General features: G+C 38.9%; 1 protein-coding gene across 2 annotated transcripts; it reads right to left on the bottom strand.

Annotated features, from left to right (window-relative positions):
* Positions 1-9,598: 9,598 nt before the first annotated feature.
* On the bottom strand, positions 9,599-16,408 carry LOC111324441 (somatostatin receptor type 5-like). 2 transcript variants are annotated; one of them, XM_088752371.1, is made up of 5 exons: positions 16,176-16,408; positions 15,800-15,980; positions 12,381-12,466; positions 11,930-12,040; positions 9,599-11,143 (listed from the first exon to the last, which is right to left on the bottom strand). In XM_088752371.1, the coding sequence occupies exon 5, from the start codon at positions 11,103-11,105 to the stop codon at positions 9,975-9,977; it is 1,131 nt and encodes a 376-aa protein (XP_088608497.1). In that variant the 5' UTR covers positions 11,106-11,143; positions 11,930-12,040; positions 12,381-12,466; positions 15,800-15,980; positions 16,176-16,408; the 3' UTR covers positions 9,599-9,974. The 2 variants fall into 2 exon arrangements, with proteins under 2 accessions (XP_088608497.1, XP_088608503.1); XM_088752377.1 differs by lacking the exons at positions 15,800-15,980; positions 16,176-16,408 and adding an exon at positions 13,268-15,772.
* Between the last annotated feature and the right edge of the window lie 3,508 nt (positions 16,409-19,916).

Here is a 19,916-nt window from a genome sequence, read left to right as displayed (position 1 = left end):
AGTAAAGTAATAAATGAAAACCTTGTACCCATCATAGAGCACAAATGATGATGTTCTGACCTAGATATGACAATATTTTTTAAAGATGCTTGAATTTTCTCTGATCTATGTTTGTTAGGTCATATTCCATACGTATCATACTCCAAGCATGCAAAGTCTCTATATTTTGTCAGGCCGTTTTTTACTTGAAAATAAAGTGACCTTAACCCGGCCTTAACCATTAAGCTAAGAATAAAACGATCGTTAAAAGATGATTCACGACTAACCTTTGAATAGGCTGAATAGCTCTCGCAAATGCTCATCACTACGCGAGCACTAACCGCCTCCCGGTTAGCTCAATGGATAGAGCGCTGGACTGATTTGCGGGAGGTCGAGGGTTCGAGGAGCCCCGGCCCGACCAACACTCAAGGTCTTAAAATAATTGAGAAGAATATGCTGCCTTTCTATAACATCAAGAAATGGTTTAGATATTCTAGTCTTCGCGGATAGGGACGAATAAATGGAGGTCCCGTCTCCTGCAGGGTTAGGGGTAGGAGACGTTAATTTCCCACGCACGAGATTACTGTGTGATGGATGTCCTCCCCTGGGGTGGGATGGGCGAGTTGTTTTCTTGCGTTTCATACATGAGCCTCTGGCTCGGGTAATATGGGTAACCATACCCCACGTAAAGACATTAAACTTTGATTACTATTACTATTACTATGACCATGCATACATAAGCTTACGTGCCGCAGTGAGCACCGTCCAGGTGACTCGTGATCCACCAGAGATCTTAAGTACTTTAGAACTGAATAAATGGAACTATCCAACAAAGAGGGAATCCACAGTCAGAAGAGGTGGATGGCAAAAAATCATTGTTGTTGTTTAAATGAAATATTCCACACGAGACATGAGATGATGCCAATAGAGCCCGCCACTTTGGACTTGAGAGTATAAGGACTGGACCGAGTTTTCATCTCTCCCCCTATTCAAGCGTAAATGTTTGTGTCCTTATCAGTTATTAAAAGTGTAGCGATGAGAAGTTTCAAGATAATTTTACGATGGCGCTTTGTTCCTTTGGAGTTTGGAGGGGTAAATGATCAGTACGGTGCCTTGCCATGGGCTCTGCACGAAACAAGAATGACTCCTTTGTTGTCTCGCGATAATGACATGACTGCTTGGTTAAAACACAAGTACAAAGAGTCAGGTGCGTCCGGGCGAGAGGAAGACCGGGTGTTTCTGACATTAGCCAGAAGGCTCATTTTTGGATTGATTATTGATTAGTTCACTAATTTCAGAATGATCTTAGATAGCCACATAGTTACAATGCTTATCTGTTTTTCTGTGTTTCTATTGGTTTTGTAATCGGACCTTTCAGCGTCACCACGCGCATATAAAAGGCAAATTCAGCGTCCCTTTAATCAGTTCTTCGTAAGGTTTGAATAGCCTTGGTAAACTTTCGCCCTTTCGTTTTCTCAACCTCTGGCACAAGCGGGACCGATATGTGAGTACCTTTGAAACTTTGTTTTTTCCTTTCCAGTCTTTTCAGTGTTGGGCGACAATATACAAACAAATATTGCAATGATCTGTATAGATTTAAGATTTAAAAGGCCAAATTCGTGCCAATTTGCGAGTCAGTGAACGCCCATCATTTAGATAGAACAATGGGCTGTTTATCAGTCATCAAAACTCTTTTAATTTGTTTCCAAACTTTTGTTCGGTTTTACTTGTATTGTTAATCTCGTTAGAGACTTTAGAGCCCAGTATTTGACACGCGATTCTTTGATCATATATTCCGCGGCTTTTCGTTAGATCGATCGTTCGATAGATTGATTGACTGTGAGAATAATCGTTATTTTCGTCGTTGATTGTGGTTCGTGGTCGATTGCCTTTCAAGAATAAAGATTCGTGCAAACAGTCAACTTTGGTTCGTCATTTCGATCAGTAAAATAGTCCCAAACACCTCGTTAACCGCGTTTTGGAGCGACACGCCCTTGAACTTGAGAATTTAGATTTTGGTCGCCGTAAACGCTACACCGGGTAATACCAAAGCTACAAGTACAGGTAATTCAAAATATAAGAAAGGGCTCATACACGCGCATAAATGTAGCAGATGGCTTTTCAAATGCCACTCTCGCTAAGAGCGGTCCTCTCAACTTCCCGTCCTAAAAAAATTTTCCTTAAATTTTTTTCCCTATGAAGAGGGTTTAGGACACATGTTTAAAAAATAGTTTGGTTGTTTTCCAATTCTCTTTTGTATGAAGATTTCAACTTTCGCGAACTCTCTGCCAAGGGAAGACTAGTCAAGGTGTTGCAAAAGCAAAAACTCAGTCAACTACTGTCATCGTGCGAGTTTTTCGGCGTTGAAATTATAGGTAGTGCTAATCCTAAGCCTTCGTATTATGAACCTCTTCTACGGTTAGCAAATTCCTGTGATTACCGCAAGTGAAGGTCGACAAACCCGCGTTACTCAAAACTCAGTGAAGGTTGCGTGACTCCTCGACTTGGTCCAGTCCTCTTACTCTCACGTCCAATATGGTGGGCTAGTCGTTATAATATGTAACAATCGCATCTCGAGGTGTTGAGTGGCATGTTTCACATTAACTGCAACAAAAAATATTTGTTCTCCAGCTCTTCTAACTGTGGATTTCTTATTTACTGTCGGATGATTTGATTTATTAAGCTCTAACGTACCAGGGAAATCGGATGGAGCACAAGTGGCCTGGACGCTACTCACTACAACTTGTATGTATCGTCCTGCTCTTTTACTGATGCAATCATGCGTATTTACTAGAGCTAGCAAGGCTATCAAAAGTATAGTATGTATGAAAATATGACCTGAAGAGTATAAATCAGAGGAAATGTCAGCATGTATGTAATTCCTTTCATGGAATATGCACATTGAAAAAATAGCCAAGAAAATCGCATCGGGCATTGGAGCAATTAAACGTTGTAGGCCTTTTGTTAATCGAACCACGCTTGAGTCCGTTTTCAATGTCTTAGTTCAACCGTACTTTAATTACTGCAGCGAGGTCTGGGGGCATTGTAACAAGGGTCTTTCGAATAAGCTCCAAAAGTTGCAAAACCGGGCTGCCCGTATTCTGACCTTCTCCAGTTATGACACAAGCGCTGATCCTCTTTTTGTGCAACTTAACTGGAGACGGTTAGATACTCAGCGACAAATACAAGTGGCCACCATGGTCTATAAATCTATACATGGTCTTGCGCCCGACTATCTTGGTTCTCTTTTCACTAAATATGATCCTCCATATAATCTAAGGAACTCTGAAAACAAACTAGCTGTTCCATTGCCCCACACCAATTTCCTGAAAAATAGCTTTAGCTATAACGGTGCGGTTATCTGGAATAGCTTGTCCCCTGAATTGCGGCAAGCAAAATCACTTCAATCCTTCCGAAATGGTTGTCGCAATTTCTTCGTCTGAATCGACAAAACACACACGGCATCTATGTAAAGCAGAATTTCTTTATTTTTTTCTATTTCACTTTTAAATTTTAGATCATGTTTATATAGATTAAAATAGATTGTAACTGTAATAATAGATTGTAATAATATTATTTTATCTGATAGATTTACCGTGTCTAAATAAAAATAAAGTTCAAGTTCAAGTTCAAATGCTAATCAGAGGCCTTCATAAAGCATTTGTAAGCTATAAGTCGAGGTATTTCTAGATAATGACACTGGATTGGCTTTAGTGTTTTATTTTCACTCACCAAATACAAAATCGAGGCCCCATGTCAAGAATTTGGTCTGTTTATAGCATGAATTATGCTCAAAACTCCATTTTGCTTGGCCTTACAGGGGCATGAAGAGTTTATGCCAAAAACCTAACAAATCTTAATAAGCCAGATTTTTCCCAACTGATTTTAAAAAATGGGTCACTAAAGTACATACTACATTTGGTATGAAAGTTATGCAAGAAGGCAGGTGAGTGTAATGGTTTTTTTGAAAAATGGCAATTTTGGGTAATGATTTTGACCTCAAATTTGACCTAACTTTAGCCCCAGGCCCCTCTCTGTCTAATCACTTGAGAACAAAGTTATATTTATGAAGTAAAAGGTCCACTATAGTAGAGTTCATGGTCAAATTCTTTTGGCAGCACAATGTACCAATGGAGTTTTATAGCACTTTCAAAATGCCAGCTAGAAGGATGAATTTTTGGTGCTCCACAGGCCACAAATGGGAACCCCTTGAAACTCCAGAACAAACAGTCAAAGAAGTGAGCCAAAGAGGCTTTCGAAATATCTTATCACATGCAACTTTTGTGCCAAGTTTCAGCCGAATTGGTTGCCCACCACTTCTGGTCCCTGGAGCACTTTCTCAGACAGAGACACTTCAGTTCAAGGTTTGGAAAAATGTGATAACGTTATACTTGTATGAACGGCGATGAAGGTACAAGTCATAAACCAAATTACAAACTTGGACGAGGGAGTCTACAGACTTATAGTTCGGATAATTTGCAGGCTCTGATATACATTTTTTGTCTTTCCTTTCTTGACCAGACTTTGTTAGCATACACATTTTGTTTCCCAATTCGGACCTTGTGGCAGCTCTCTAAAGAGTTATTGCTTTCAAATTCTCGAGACAAGATAATTTTCCCCCCAATAGAACATAACTGGGGACAAGTATGTCCTCTTGATCTTGAAGTTCATGCAACAAACAAACAAACAAACGAAAAAGTCGGGTACGGCATGGATCTGCATCAAATTTTATACTCAGTAACCTACATTTAACAGGTGTAGATGAAAAGGAGCAGCTTACCAACACATTAAAAATGGTTATTTATGTTAAAGGCTGTAAATGATGTCCCGGTCCCCAGAAACTCAGGCAAGAATTTGTGCTCTTGCTTTCTCTGAGATGTGAGTAAAACTAATCGTGTAAGCCGTTTTTTAATGGTCTACTAATTGATTCAAAGGAAAAAAAAAGGAAACTCAGAAACAACCTTTTTGGGAGTGAGTCGAGCTAAAACCACGAGGAAGGAAATTGTAGCGTACTTAGAAAGTAATCTGTGCGATAGCGATGGGTTCGCTCTTTTGGGGCATTTGGCAGATGATGAGTTCGCTCGCTAGGACGACTATTTCACTCATGTGGCGCAAGATGGGACCTATGAGGATCAGATAACAATGTATGCAGCAGCAAACTTGTACGACATCGACATCTAAATAATCTCTTCTCCAGGAGTTGGTGGGCAGCATGTGTTCAGTCCGTAAGCAAGTGAGACAGCAGCTACGGTGTACCTTGGACATTTTGCTAAGAACCGCGGCGAACACTATGTGAGCTTGGAACAAGTTACGGATCACAACGACGGTGGTGAGGAAGACTACGAAGCAAATGACCAAGGAGAAGAAGAAATTTCCGAGGATTATGCAAATAAAATGCATCTAAAGCAGGATTTTGAAATGAATGATACTGTTGATTACCAGGGTGACACCGACGCAAAAAGTGGACCTGATGGCATCGTCGACTCTGGTGGCGAAACTGATATGACTGTAGATAAGGGATTACAAGGGATTACAAGGGATTGCACATGGGATTACACATGGTAGCCAAACGAACGAAACGGAGCTTGCATTGCAAAATAAAGTCGACAAAGGCATAGTCAATGATGGTGATAAGCTAATAGATGATCAGTTTGTTTCAGACATAGAGGTGGTTCTGTAAAAGAAAAGCGGCAAGGAAAACGATGCTACAGAATAGGAAATCAACCAGGCGAACGACTCAGAATCCGGTAAAGCGTTCATGTTAGGTCCGTATCACGTCCATTCATTAATACTAAGTAATATAACCTTCATGTATGTTCCATGATATGTCCTAGCTAACCTTTTTCTATCAGTTATCTTCATCTTCTTTGAGTTACCCTTGTTCTACCTCATTTACTCCCATCTATCCTAAGTTACCCGTGTTTTACCGCGTTGACTCTCATCTACCCAAAGTTGCCCATGTTCTACCACGTTCACCCTCATCTACCCTAAGTAACTCATGTTCTACCACGTTAACCCCCATCTACCCTAGGTTACCCATGTTACACCTCGTTTACCCCCATCTACCCTGGGTTAGCCATGTTCTACCACGTTTACCCCCATCTACCCTAGGTTAACCATGATCTACCCCGTTAACCCTCATCTACCCTAACTAACCCATGTTCTACCACGTTTATCCCCATCTACCCTAGATTAACAATGTTCTACACCGTTAACCCTCATCTACCCTAGGTAACCCATGTTCTACCACGTTTAACCCCATCTACCCTAGATGAACCATGTTATACCACGTTAACCCTCAGCTACCCTAGCTTACCCATGTTCTACCACGTTAACCCCAATCTACCCCAGGTTAGCCATGTTACACCTCGTTTACACTCATCTACCCTAGGTAACCCATGTTTTTCCACGTTTACCCCCATCTACCCTAGGTTAACCATATTCTACCATGTTAACCCTCATCTACCCTAGGTAACCCATGTTGTACCACGGATCTGGAACTCTGCTTGTAGGCTTGGCTAAATCTATATATTAATGATACTGATTAATCATTTGAAACCTAGTTTCAACTCTTCCCATAGGGAATTACCCAAGGATATAAAATATATAATTTAGCGGACGGTGCTTATTTACCCTAATGATGACCTAGTGTCGAAAACGTTTCGTTTTTACTTTTTTAATACAATTTTGGTTTGTAAATAGCTCATTTTTAAACCTATGCTATTAGAGTATCCGGTGGGAATGAATGAGTTGCCAGTAACCAGATCCCAAAGGGTTCAGGGATCGCCACGGAGCAAACATTACAAGTTTCTACAAAGAAATATAAGGCGGAAAGTTGTTTTGACGTACAAAAAACGATTCTGGAAAGAATTCAGCGCATTTTTACAGCCGTTTTATCAGGAAAGGATAAGCAATGTTGATTTGGGGGAAGCGTAAGTTTTTGATCGTGTACCGTATTTACGCACTTTTTCTACAAAAATAACCATCAAAATCGCGGTGCGTATTATACACGGTTCCATTGTTTGTCACGCACGTCCTAATTTGCATGCGTCAAAAATGCAACAAAAAAAGTAAAAAAAATTATAGGTGCATAATAGGTTTTTACCCTAAAATCAGGAGGAAAGACAAAAATATTTTCGCAAGTGTGCAAACAGGCACGTACCATGAAATATGTGATAAATGTACCAATTAAGTTCTCTCCTTGTGTAAGGTTTATTGTGAAATCGATATCTCGTAATGGTCTCGAAATATCCCAAAGAAAGGTATAACTCAGAAGAAATTACTCAATAAAGAAATTTCAGTGGTAGAAAAAGAAATTTCCCTTTCTAAGGCACATCACGCCACATTTTCTCTTTCTTAAGGACAATAGAAGGACTCGGTCGGAGCGTAACTTCAGTCGCCTTGCTAACACTGAGAGCAAGTTTCAGGATGAATTTCGTGATATAATTGTGCATTTCTGATGTATAAATCATCACGCTAATCAGCCTCATTGTGTGCCGTCAAGAAACTTGAATTTCAAGTTAGGTATATATATCTTATTAACCAAGCGCGAGGGCCGTACTGGGAGAATATCGGCCCGAGGTCTTGACAGTACGGACCGAGCGTAGCGAGGTCCGTACAAAAAAGACCGAGGGCCGATATTATTCTTCCAGTACGGTCCCGAGCAAGCTTGGTTAATAAGAGATTTATTACACGACTGAAGTTCAAAGGGACACAAGTGCGGTATCATTCGGGACCATTCGGGACAGTGCCCGGTCCAATACTGAGAGAATATTGCCCGGCAATAGAGCATTTTGATTGGTTGATTTTAGTTATTGGCCCTCTGACTTCCCGAGTCGTGTAATAAATAACAAGACTAACCACCACATAGATGAATGTCTGATAAATGTTCGCTGGGCCAACTGCATATTTCTTAACACGACAAGAAAGATCGCTACATGTTGTCACTTTCTGATCGATGTCCCTTGTGAGTCAGAAGGACCTGAGATATTTTATGTGCTTTTTAAAACAGTCACAACAGAAAAGAGAAAGAAAATATCTTAATCAAATACCGAGACAATCGCTCATCGCGGACAACAAAAGCGTTTTCTAACCTTTTCGAAGACCATTTGATGATTTTTAAGACTAAGGAAGGTGCATGTACTGCGGGAATTTTCAAAAGCCTTCAGCTGCCAATATTCCTGCGTCATCACTTTCGACTTCTTCCAACATGATGTCCACCACAGCTTGTGGTATATTTTGGAAGACGCTAAGGAGAACTTAAAATACAATGTCCTCTATTGAGAAGAAAATGCAAAGAATACGCCTTTATCTGCTGTCAATAAACGAGTTTTGTCCCTAAATATAGGCAATGTTAAGGTTTATGTAAATTCTGTTTGGTATGGATGGGCCGATACCGATACCAAATATTCGATACCAACGATACCGTGGTCAGATTGGAACATATCGATACTTGCGAAAAGCATCAGTGGTTTCGATACTGCACGTGACCTGCCCGCACTTTGTCTCAGACCTGAGACCAACCGCTGACAGGGAGTCGAATAGACTTCGGGCGCGAGATTGGGCAATGAGCACCACAGTGTATCAGTCTAAGTAGTGGCGTCTGAGTGCTGCAAGAGTGAAATCACTGACGACCATGAGTTTCGGCTAAAGCACGTCCTTAATCCGGTTTTAGATGCTTGACTGCCTCATTGACGCTTGTATAGCATGTTCTATAAATATTATTACTGAACAATGCAAAACTTTAACAGTGCAAGACAACCCTATATTTCGTCGATCAAATCACGTGACTTACCATTTACCTCAAAGACGACACAGTAGCGGTATCGATATCGAAGAAAAACGCCAGTATCGTGCTGGGTATCGTATCGATTCGAAAAAACCGTATCGGTCCATGCTTACTGTTTGGAAACAGTTTCCGCTTCTGTTCTTTCGTAAGTCATAGATTGTTCCCAGTCTGAACGGGTAAACAGCACTAGAGGTGATATCAAATAAACTAAATCGTTCGTTTACAAGTGCTACAATGCTTCCGAAAATTCGGATTTGTCTTTTCATAAATTCTTTTAGGATCCCAAGAGTGTTTAGTTTTCATGCTATGATTCTTCAACAATTAGTCGTCGGTTTTTGTGTTTTAAATCTGCATGAGCAAATGGTCAGACAAATAATTTCGTCTCGTGCATCTCGTCTCCATTTCAAAATGTAAGACTTGAAAGCCACTGAGCATGAATATCGAGAATCGAGGGGCCATAAGGGGGGTTTTCTGTGAAACGTGCTGTGCTGTTTTTATCGTGATAAAAAACGTGATCGGTCGGGACTCATGATTGTAAAGAGTTAAAAGCCTTGAACTGTGAACGATATGCTAGTTGTGATACGTGAAACAAAGTAAATATTTTCCGTTATTCGTGATAACTGAAAAGAAAACGCATTTTTTTCCGTGAAAAATTACTTGCCGAAAATATAAAATCTCTTGACCAAGCCTGTTCGGTCAAGATGACCGGGTTTGTCAGCGTTCTATTGTTTTGAGATCTGTCAAATTGATGCCAAAAGCACATCAGTATGAAAGTTTGTAGCCAATGCTTCTCGGCCTACGTCTCGAGCGAAAAAAAAGACGCTGATTAAATCAACGAGCGAGCCCGTAATACGCTATGAATGTTATTACATTTAGGAAAGTTTGGACCAAATGTTATTACACTTCAACAGCAGTCACTTCTAGTGTGAGCCAGCGGTTATACTTTAGGACAAGTCTATACACCACGATAAACAATCGTATTATAAAGCCAATATCATACAAGGAAAGTGTTAAAGAAAAATAACCTCAGTCTGTTTCCATTTGTTATTGAACTAAACTGATTTAGAGTGATCACTTCAATGTAAGTGAAAACGGCGAATTTACCTCCGATTTCGTTGAATTTTCTTGTAATCATTGCTTACATCAAATGCAAACACCCTAATGTTATCGCACAAACGGCTGAAATTCTGTGAAAGCATAGAAATCTTCAATTATTTCCGTTTGCTTCTGGCGTTAGTACTGTTTTAAACCTGTCGGTGTCCCAACTTAATTCCTTTTTATCCATCACTGTGATCCTGCGTAACTGAAAAGCAGAGGTCGATACTCTTTGCTTTTGTGGGATTTCCTGAAATGCTGAGTGCAGAAATCTGTTCGTATCGTTAACTGTCTCCCGAGAAAACAAACTCTTCAAGTCTTTCCTAAAACTGCGACTTAATGTTGTATACAGAATGGGATTAAGACAGCTATTTGCAGTGGTAAGAAGTCTGGCAAACTCGTACAGCTGCCTTGTGGCATGCGAGTTCAACAGCGATGGATTTCCTATAATACTTAAAATGATCACTTTGTCTGGTAAGATGCAGGCCGCATAAACCAACACTAAACCCGTCAACAACTTCGTGGTCTTTCGGTTTTGCTTCTGCCGTTTTTCAGCAACATGTACGCTTCTGTAAATGCCTCGTCTATTGTTCTGCTTGTGAGCCTTTCGTAAATGGCTGACAATTCCAACATAAAAGAAAACGAGGCAGAATGCAGGAATTACGAACTGCGGAATAACCAACGCCATGATGTAAGTAAGGTTGAACGAAAGCTGGCTTGGCCACCACTGTATGTCAATGAGACACCTTCCGTTTGGCTCCAAGGTTAAGGCGAACACGAATGGTAGTTGCAGTAAGCACGAGTAGACCCAACTGAATGCCACCATAACTACAGCTTTTGTTTTGCTAAATGGACTCTTCAGCGTCTTCACAATTGCAAGGTATCGCTCATAGCCAATGCAAATCAACATTGATCCCGACACCGTGACGGAAACAGCGCTCAAAATGTTAATTAGCTTGCAAAGAGCAAAACCAAACGGCCATACGGAGTGGTTCTCAAGATAGGCCAGGTCGAATGGAAGATATAAAAACAGAACCATCAGGTCAGACAGGGCAAGGTTTAATATAAAGTATCCTTTGGAGGAACCCAAGTTTTTTTTCTTTGTTCCCAGGATAACAGCACAGACTAATAAATTTCCAAGTACGCCAATCATGAAAACCACTGGGTACAACATCAGGCGTACAACACGGACCGCGAGGTGATCGTCAAAGGCATAACTTTCGTTGGCTGTTGTATTGTTCATGGTGTTCTGTAAATTCTTCGTTTATGAGAATGTAATTCCTGAAACGAAGAGAGAGAAAAATCCAATCGTTAGCGTTGAGGTGTTTGTTTTCCAATTTATTCAGTACCCATTGCAGTAGGAACGCATGGGGAGCTTTCCCGTGTTAATTGCAGAAAACGTTGAACATATGCACAGAGACCTCTCCAGTGTGTTTACTTCTCCATAAGCTATCGAATGTCAATGAGGTGAAATTTTTTTTCGCACCTCAAGCGAGAAAGGGCAATTTGGAAACTTATCGAAATTTAACAACTTTTCCCGACAACCTGACTAAGGAGTTTGTTCGTAGTCAATTTTAACACTTAGACGGTGTGCAGGCGACTTAACAAGTTATCTATAAAATGAAAAAAATCATGAATTTCGCTTGAACAGAGTGAGAAGCGAGCATACTATTCTTCTGGCTTTGTTCACAATTACGTTCATGCGATAATGCGTAAAAACACAGGAATATTAAGGAGTAAAACTCACGACCCTTAAATGACCTTCGCTAACTTAGTTATGAGGTCGCCTGAATTAAGAATTCTTTAAAGAAACAAAGTGTTACCATAAAAACATAGCAATGTGAACAGTTGCCTTTACTGTGAAAGTCATACTAAAAGTACGGGACTGTTTTCTTACTATTAGAATAAAGAAAATGCCCCAGTACAATGCTGTAACAGTATTTCAAATATTTAGCTTTATACAAATATTATTCGTACCTGGCTGCTTTAAGGAAATATCGGTGAACTGTTCGAGCAATATTATATAAAGTGTCAAACATAAATATAGATGAGCTGTTTCAGTCTTACCTTAAAGCTTCACCAAGATGAATGAAATTACGCACAAATTTCTTTTAAGATCAACTTGGCCGGTAGACTTTGCAGAGAACAATGGGGGTGAGGATTTAACAAGGTCTTTCCCTGTAATGAAACAATCGACAACTTTATTTCGTAAGTTGCAATGGCGACAAAAAAAAGAAAGATTTATAAGGGTGACGTTTACATTGGTTTATCTGAGAGAGTAAATCGAAGCTCGTGAAAGCGAAGATTTGATTGGGAAAAGCAGTATGTGCAGAATTTTTTAAAATCAATCGGGAACTGAAATATCAAAAGTGAACGGTAGTTTATATTGTGAACAGGAATTGTGAGAACACACGCTCAAAAGTTGATGTACTATCTATTATATATATCAGTTAATTAATAGGCTGACAGTATGGACCACTTAACCATGTCGCTGAAGTGTACCTCCCCATACACATACCTCTACTTCCTGCCAGGATCTTCCCCATGCCAAAGCTTGCCAAATTACTTTCGAGTCTGTTTTTTTCTTTCTTTCTTTTTGAAGACCTGCGAATGCATAGATTTGCTTCACAATGTTACTGAAGTTTGTTACAGCATCAACCTCATATCAAACTCAAACAACCGCGTGAAGAGTCTCTCTCTTCTGAGTTTCCCCTCAGTTTTATTCATATTCTGGTAATCAGCATTAAAACTCTATTTCGAACAAATCCCAAAGGAGACCTTGGTTGTTATAGGGTTCGATCCTAACCTAGAATTTCCGCCTACTGTAATAGTAATGATATCAAGTCTGAGAAGCTTGCCCAATCTTTGATGCGGAGAACTTCAATCACATTCTTTCAATTTAATTATGCTATGGTGAATTTCAAAATGGTTGATTTTAAAATTCAATGATCGTATAGGTCCTATAGGTCTAGGTATAGGTATAGGTATAGGTATAGGTCCTATAGGTATAGGTCAATGATCCTAAAAGTGTGTGTTATCCTGCGCTCAAAAATACAGATACTTCACGGTCGGAGGAAACTTCGGCTTTTACACTTAAAGATACGTTGCACCCGGCCATAAATGATGTATTTAACATTTTGACAACGCTGGTGATGGAAGATACGAACCTAGTTTAGTTTAATTTAGAGGGAATGAAGTGTTTTTCGTCTGTTGCGACTATCACGATTCTACCTTTACAATTATTCGCTCCGCTACTAACCAATGATTAACTGCCATAGCTACTCGATTTATATACTGCTAAAGAAAATTTGCAAATCATGCTATCTTTATCCGAGAATTAGACTGATCTTGAAGGTTACTCATTTGATGAGCGACGTTCGACAAGAGATATTTTTCCTTACGCACCTTTTGTGGAAGATGAATAGAGGACTAAATTGTCTACACGATGGTTTTCCTGGTTCAAAATATCCTCTGCCTCGATATTGAAATATGAGTTATATGTTTCACGGTAGAAGAATCCTTCATTCGATGAAAAAAAATTTGTAGTTCACAAGCAGCTGTTAAGTAAATCGAAATATAATCAGGAAAAATTTTCAGCGTGTTATTGGTTCCTTTTCTCGATGCGTCAACTGCAACGAATTTCGTCGTTAATGGCCGGTTTGTCAAAATTAACATTGCAAGAAATGAAGAGTTTGTCACTGCTATTATATTTCAACGTATCAACGTTTCTTTAATGCTGGGACATGTCATCCGCGGTGCCTTACACGCAGACCGTGGTACGTGCTAATTGTAACGAGGAATTGCGTTATCCAAAGTGAATAGAATCCTTCTCCATTAACTGAAAAACATTGGTGGATTATTTTTCCTTCTCCAATTAATTTATTGTACAAGAGACAGTTAAAAACTTAATTTGCAGCCCTTGTTCTGAGATAATGGAAATTAACAACCAACGTAAGTAAACCGTGTAAAGCAGCAAGATAAATCTGTGGAGGTTAAACAGACACCTTGAGATAGTGATGTTTATAGGAGCTCGTACCACTGGCTAAAGCTAACAACAGATTGATGTACGTCACTGATAAACCGCTTCCTAAAATGATTAGTGAGTTGCATCTTAATTGTGCCATAAAGTATTAGTGAATGAAAATGAAACGAATATTTCACAGCTCTATTATTGGAAAAGAACCACTCAATTCAACATATTTATGTGATTAAGTTTAGCACGTCCTAGAGAGATTTCAAACAAGGCGTTTTTCGTGTGATGCTAAACAACAGAAGTTTCCCCTTTTCCTAGTGAACAATTATTTATTGTTTCCCTTTCCAATGTAAGCATTTATTTTTTACTCCGCTGTCGATGCCGCTTTTGAAAAAAACTCGCCAATATCTTTCCTTCTTTCGTGGTACAGCGCATTCGCCGTTGAAAACTAAATAAAATGTTTAATGTACCATGAGTGGCTTTCTTTAGCTTGGTGTTTTCATATTTGCATGTTTTCAAAGTAATTCGTCGTTTTTAAGTGTGATAAATTGAGCAGCTGGACTATCAAAAATATATTATGAAAAATTTCTATCATAATGAGAAGTGGTTCTAGAGCCATTATAAATCAGTATTGACTCGGATAATTGATAAGAAAAATAGCTTGGGTATTACGTGACTGTTAACTGGGAATGTTTTCAGTATTTCTTTCTATCAAGAATTGCACATGAAATAACCATCTCTGACATGAACTTCATTTCCTTAAGGTTTCTTTCGATTTCCACTAAAACAGGTCAACTGTTAGTGCGAATACATATTCTTTTGAAATTGAGCGTAAACATTCTGATTCTCGCCATTTTTCTCAGATTACCTACTTTTTTCCAATTATTATCTGCTACGTCTGCTTACATATATAGGACTCTTATCAAACTTTCTTGACTGCACAAGTATTTTGATAAGTAATATCGTGTTTTCCGCCGGAAATATTTCCATCCACTGCCGGGGTCCTGCAGCACAGTAGAAGCTAGTGTAAAAATAGAGCAGGTTTTTCGCTTGTGAGCATTTCTGACCCTCCCTGAGCCTCTCCTAAAGACAGTTTTTTTCCAAGTGCGTTCTGAAATAAATTGGCTAGGGGAAGATACTAAGTTTTCTGCGTCTGTAGCGGGATTAGGATGTGGTGTTCAGGTCAACTGACTCGTTCTGTCTCTCTTTACCGAATCATGCAGATGAGGTTTAAAGTCACGTTTGAACCTTTATCTTATTTTATCAGCCTTTTCACCTTATCTTTCATTCCACGTTTTCATCTAAGGATTTTTCTCGACCTGCTAATTATTTTTCACGAACCGCCGGTCACGCAAATATTGGCACAAAAAATCACCTTCAGTGTACTGTACTTGAGGATGGCTGGTTTGAAATTCTACGTGGTATCGCGTTCTGCTCTAAAAATTGCTTGCTCAGGAAATTCGTTGACCTTATATGTTCTTAAGAGTAACCTTACTGTATCCCGAATTTGACGTGCAAATTATTGTTTGTACGACTAAAAATTGCACTTTATTTGCATTAGATTTAACTGTGGCTTGTAGAAGAACGTGACTGAGTTTTAGAAGGTGGCCCTTTTTCGTTTCTGCTCGATCAATCACCCAGTCTTTCACAAAGCAGTGTCAACTTTCCGTATCAAGCAAGGTTCTTAACTCCGTCCCAGTAAAGAGTGTGATTCATTAGCAGAGCAGAAATAATTGCATCAGGTGACAACTAACCGAGTTTTCATCTGCTAAAGCAGGAAGCAGAAAAATCCGTCCAAAAAAGTCTGTGAAGATTTGAGATTGACACTGTGTACTGAGGGTCCCTTCAACCCCTCTGCTAATTGCCTTCAAGCAGAAATATTGGGGTTTTTGACGCTTTATGCATAAATTTATAAAACTGCATCACGTTCAAATTCTCGGATGAATTGTTTCCTATCGACTGACCTGTTTACGCTGTCGAGGCCTCAATCTTGTAACATCGATACCACCAGGTCTGTGAGGCCTTAGATTTTATTATCTGCAGACACAGTCAGTGAAATGTTAGGGTTTGGGCAGTACCCGAAATCACCTCCGCTCATGACATACGCCAGAGTCAGCTTCATTCAACGAGGACAACTCGAGTGAGCTAAAAAGGATAGTCGAGAATACAAGTGAGCACGTGGTCCTGTCCAAAATGATATCATAACAGGTCAAATGTACCAGAAGAAAGCTTATCAACTCATTAGTTTGACTCATAAGTTTATCAACTCACTAGTTTGAAATCTTTTATCGATTTAAATTTTCCGTAAAGTGGAATCGAAGATAAAACATCTTGACTCACCTCGTTTGCATTTTGGCGGCATTAAAGCCTTTCGCATAAACTGTGACTGACCGCTCATGGACCTGATTGCCTTTGTGAAGAGTTGAAGAGATTGTAGGACGTGACCACTGTCAAGTCTGGTCGGGGAATGACAGGTGTTAGAGGTCAATCTAGAATACTTTTCACTGGTAGATGCCGACACGAAAGACTGAAAATCACGACGCAAAAGATAACAGTAGTTTCGGATCTCAACCTGAGCAGAAGTCAAGCTTTCATTGTCTGTTAAACAACATCGCACAACAAAATTTTGCTCAGACATCAGCAAATTGTGCGAGCGATTTAAATCTCGCAAAACATCATAGTTCGCAAATCACGTTTTAATAAAAACTTCGTTCACATGCTTTCAACGCTTTTAAGTGCACTCAGAATAAAAAGGGGCAATCACGAATCGCGAGTAAATATCCACGAGAGAATAATAGCACCAATTGCGTTTCGCGAAAAAAAAAGCTGAAAAAAGATAGCTGGAACTAGAAGTTCATGCGACTTTGCGCTTCAAAACAATTGCCTTAACACGATTAGTCGATCACTGATCCTACTACAGTGAGCCATGACCGAAGAACAAAACGTTATTTAAATACGTAGAAGGGGCATCTGGCATTCAAGAAACAACGAGGAACCTTATTCAATCATTATTTCAGATGTAATTCGGCTACACTGACCGATATCGAAAGTCATCTCGTGTGGAAAGTTGATTTAACTAACAAAGGAAAAGCGAAAATCACAGTTCAGTCTTCCTTTACTTCAACAATGACCAGCACACAGCACTGATAAACGGAGCAAGGTTTTTACACCATTTGAGCGCAGGTGAGTGGAATTCGGTAAACCGGTAGAAGGCAGTGGCTTCCAAAAGCTTTCATCCAATACTTCCATAAAACTTGGTCATTCCACTGAATTCATATAACTCATATGCATGGAGAGAAACACCCGCAGTGAAAATGTTTAAATAGAGTAAATTTAGGGCGATTGTGGAACCATGGGGAGCCAAGATCGGCAGATTTGAGAGATGAATAAATTATGTTCGCTCCTGTATTTCTATATCTGCTGTTGTGCATCAAAGCGTTTTAAGTTATTTGTTCCCAGGGAATGCTTGGTAAGTAGGTATTCTTTATTTAGTAGGTATTCCAGGTTTCATTTTAGTGCATGAATATGATAGTTTTTCATTAACATGTTTTCATACGAACTTTTACCATTTTCTTAAGGAGACAAAGTCTTAATTCTTTCTTGCGAGAGTGAGCTACACTGATTTGATGATACTTCAGGGGTTATTGAATCCTTAATATTTACTCCAAAGCGAACAACTTTAAATGATGAAAAAAACGACTACTTCGACCCACTATGACTTGGAATGTATTAATGATTATTTGCTTCGTTGGAAAAGTTCTTTTTTCCTTTTCCTTTAACTAAAAACATTTTTATTCATAGTAAAAATTATGAGACATTATCTTTCATTTTCTGAAATTGCAAGTCCAATTTATAATGGGCTTTTACTTTGGATTCTTGCTTATCTGATGGCTGTTCGGTTTTTATCACTGATGGCTCTCGGCTTTCCTAAAAACATTGTCTTTAGTCATTGAAACCTTCACATAAAGGTGTCACTTCTAATGAATTGGCCATCAACGGAAAAATGTTATATCTTCAGTTAGACTTAAAAGAAGAAAGATCAACACTGGCATGGAATAACCCGTTAAAACGCATAAAATTAAGATTCGACAAGCTGGCTGTGAGACGCTTGGGTCAAAGGGAGTGCCGAAAACGCATTTCAGCCGAGTGTCAAAGAATTTAAAAGGAAAAAACCTAGGAGGGCAGATTTTATGAGAAGTGAGCTCTTTATTCGGTGTGCGTCATTTGAAAGCCGTTGTTGATACCCTGAGAGGTTAAATGTTTCCTATTCCCTGCATTGAAAATTTTTCATGCCTTTTTCTTGCACGAATTTCTTTTTTCAATAAAATCCCTGAGATAAGCCAACCTTAAGTAATCGAATAATGCATGAAAATGTAAGGATCCAATCCTAACGCGGAGAGAAATTTTAACGCTGCTGGGAGAAATTCATCGCGATTTGTTTTGTGATGTCCTCGTGGCTGTAACCACTTATCAACACTTTCTTTCCCATGATTGACTGAGATAGAATTTCTCCTTACGACTTCAATAGGATACCGAGCAGGCAAGTGATGAGAATTAAGAAAAATATCAATTAGGGGACGCTTAGTAGATCCAATACCAAATTCTCCAAACTAACAATTGTATTGTAGGCAGTCAGAAGAATTACTACTGAAATTTTGGAAGTGAAAGGGTTAAAACACCTGCCAATCTAACTGTTTTGAGAAAGGCATCATGATGCTCTTAGTAAAGACTCTGAAAGTCTTTTTTAATTTGTATTTGGCTCCAATCTGTCTTGCAATCAGATCTGACGACGCAAATAAGTGACATATTCGCCAAGCGCCGTTAATCCATCTTGAGAAATTAACAACTTAATTTATCTATGGGTCAAATAAAAAGCTGCCTATAGTCCAATTTAAATGACGACAAAGTATACAGACAATTCATAAATAGGTGGAATTGTTGGCTTATTTTGAAAGAAAATTTTATTGAAGGACACCTGCTGTTGAATGATTAAGAATTCTATATTGCTTTACGGTTTAATTTTCTTGAGACGAATGTCCAGTTCTTGGAAAACGGAAGACATCTATAACTCCTCTGTCTGCGGCGTTAAATACATAGGATTGCTTAAAAGCAATATCCAGAAGTTGAACGTTGATGGAGAACCACACAGTTAATGTAATAATACAATTCCAGGTAAATAACTCAGTGTTTTAATTACAGAAGTGTTCAGCTGATTCGATAACAGTGACTCAAAAACGAAAATGTCTTTATTAAAAGAGATATAAGAAATGAAAACTTATTTTTCTGAATTCAGTGTAAATTTGGGTAAGTACGAGAGGAAAAATAACGAATTCTACTTTTAAAAGGAGCTGAATATTTCACTGTCACATCTGGTCATTGTTTTTAGATATCTTCGTCACGAAAATATTGAGCAGTTATTTCAAAACTGCATGAAAAAGGAAATTGGGAAACTTATTACTTCAAGCATTCCAAAAATGATGTTTTGGCCAAAGTTACTTTGTTCAATAAAGAACTGTATATTGCTGGATTTATCATGATTTTCTCAGAAGCGCTCAGTAAGTTTTCAGCCATTGTCGTTTAATTGTTTGTATTGATAGCAAAAAAGAACATATCAACCTATTGCAAATTCCCTTCTGCTGCGAAAAAACTTCAAATACACTTATTACACACATCACTAGTGATTTTTAACGATGCTTGTCCATTACTTCAACTTTCCGCGCGGGCATCATAACAAATTTTGAGAGGTTGGGCGAATTCACGTTGGTAGAGAATGTCAGAGACATTGATCTTTCCTCAAAAATAAAAATATATTACTTTTTCAGACAAAACTGACTTGAAATTATTGTTTATGAAAGTGTAAAAATGATGGAAATTGAGAGGTCTGTATGATAATGTTATGCTCACTAATAATTTTATTTTGTTCTTGAGCGATTTTCAGTTTTAACAGGAGCCCATTACCCGGAACTTCCATCTCAGTTGTACCCTTGAGTCAACCCTGTCCCGTATCTTTTTATTTTAAAAACTGAGATATCTGCGGGGGTTCTTTAATCTTTCCGCGCTTTCCGCCATTATTGAAATAAT

The sequence above is a fragment of the Stylophora pistillata genome, chromosome 1 (assembly GCF_964205215.1).
Source record: "Stylophora pistillata chromosome 1, jaStyPist1.2, whole genome shotgun sequence".
Taxonomy (NCBI): Eukaryota; Metazoa; Cnidaria; class Anthozoa; order Scleractinia; family Pocilloporidae; genus Stylophora; species Stylophora pistillata.
The sequence above is the reverse complement of the archived record's forward strand: the minus strand, read 5'-3'. Positions and strand labels throughout refer to the sequence as shown.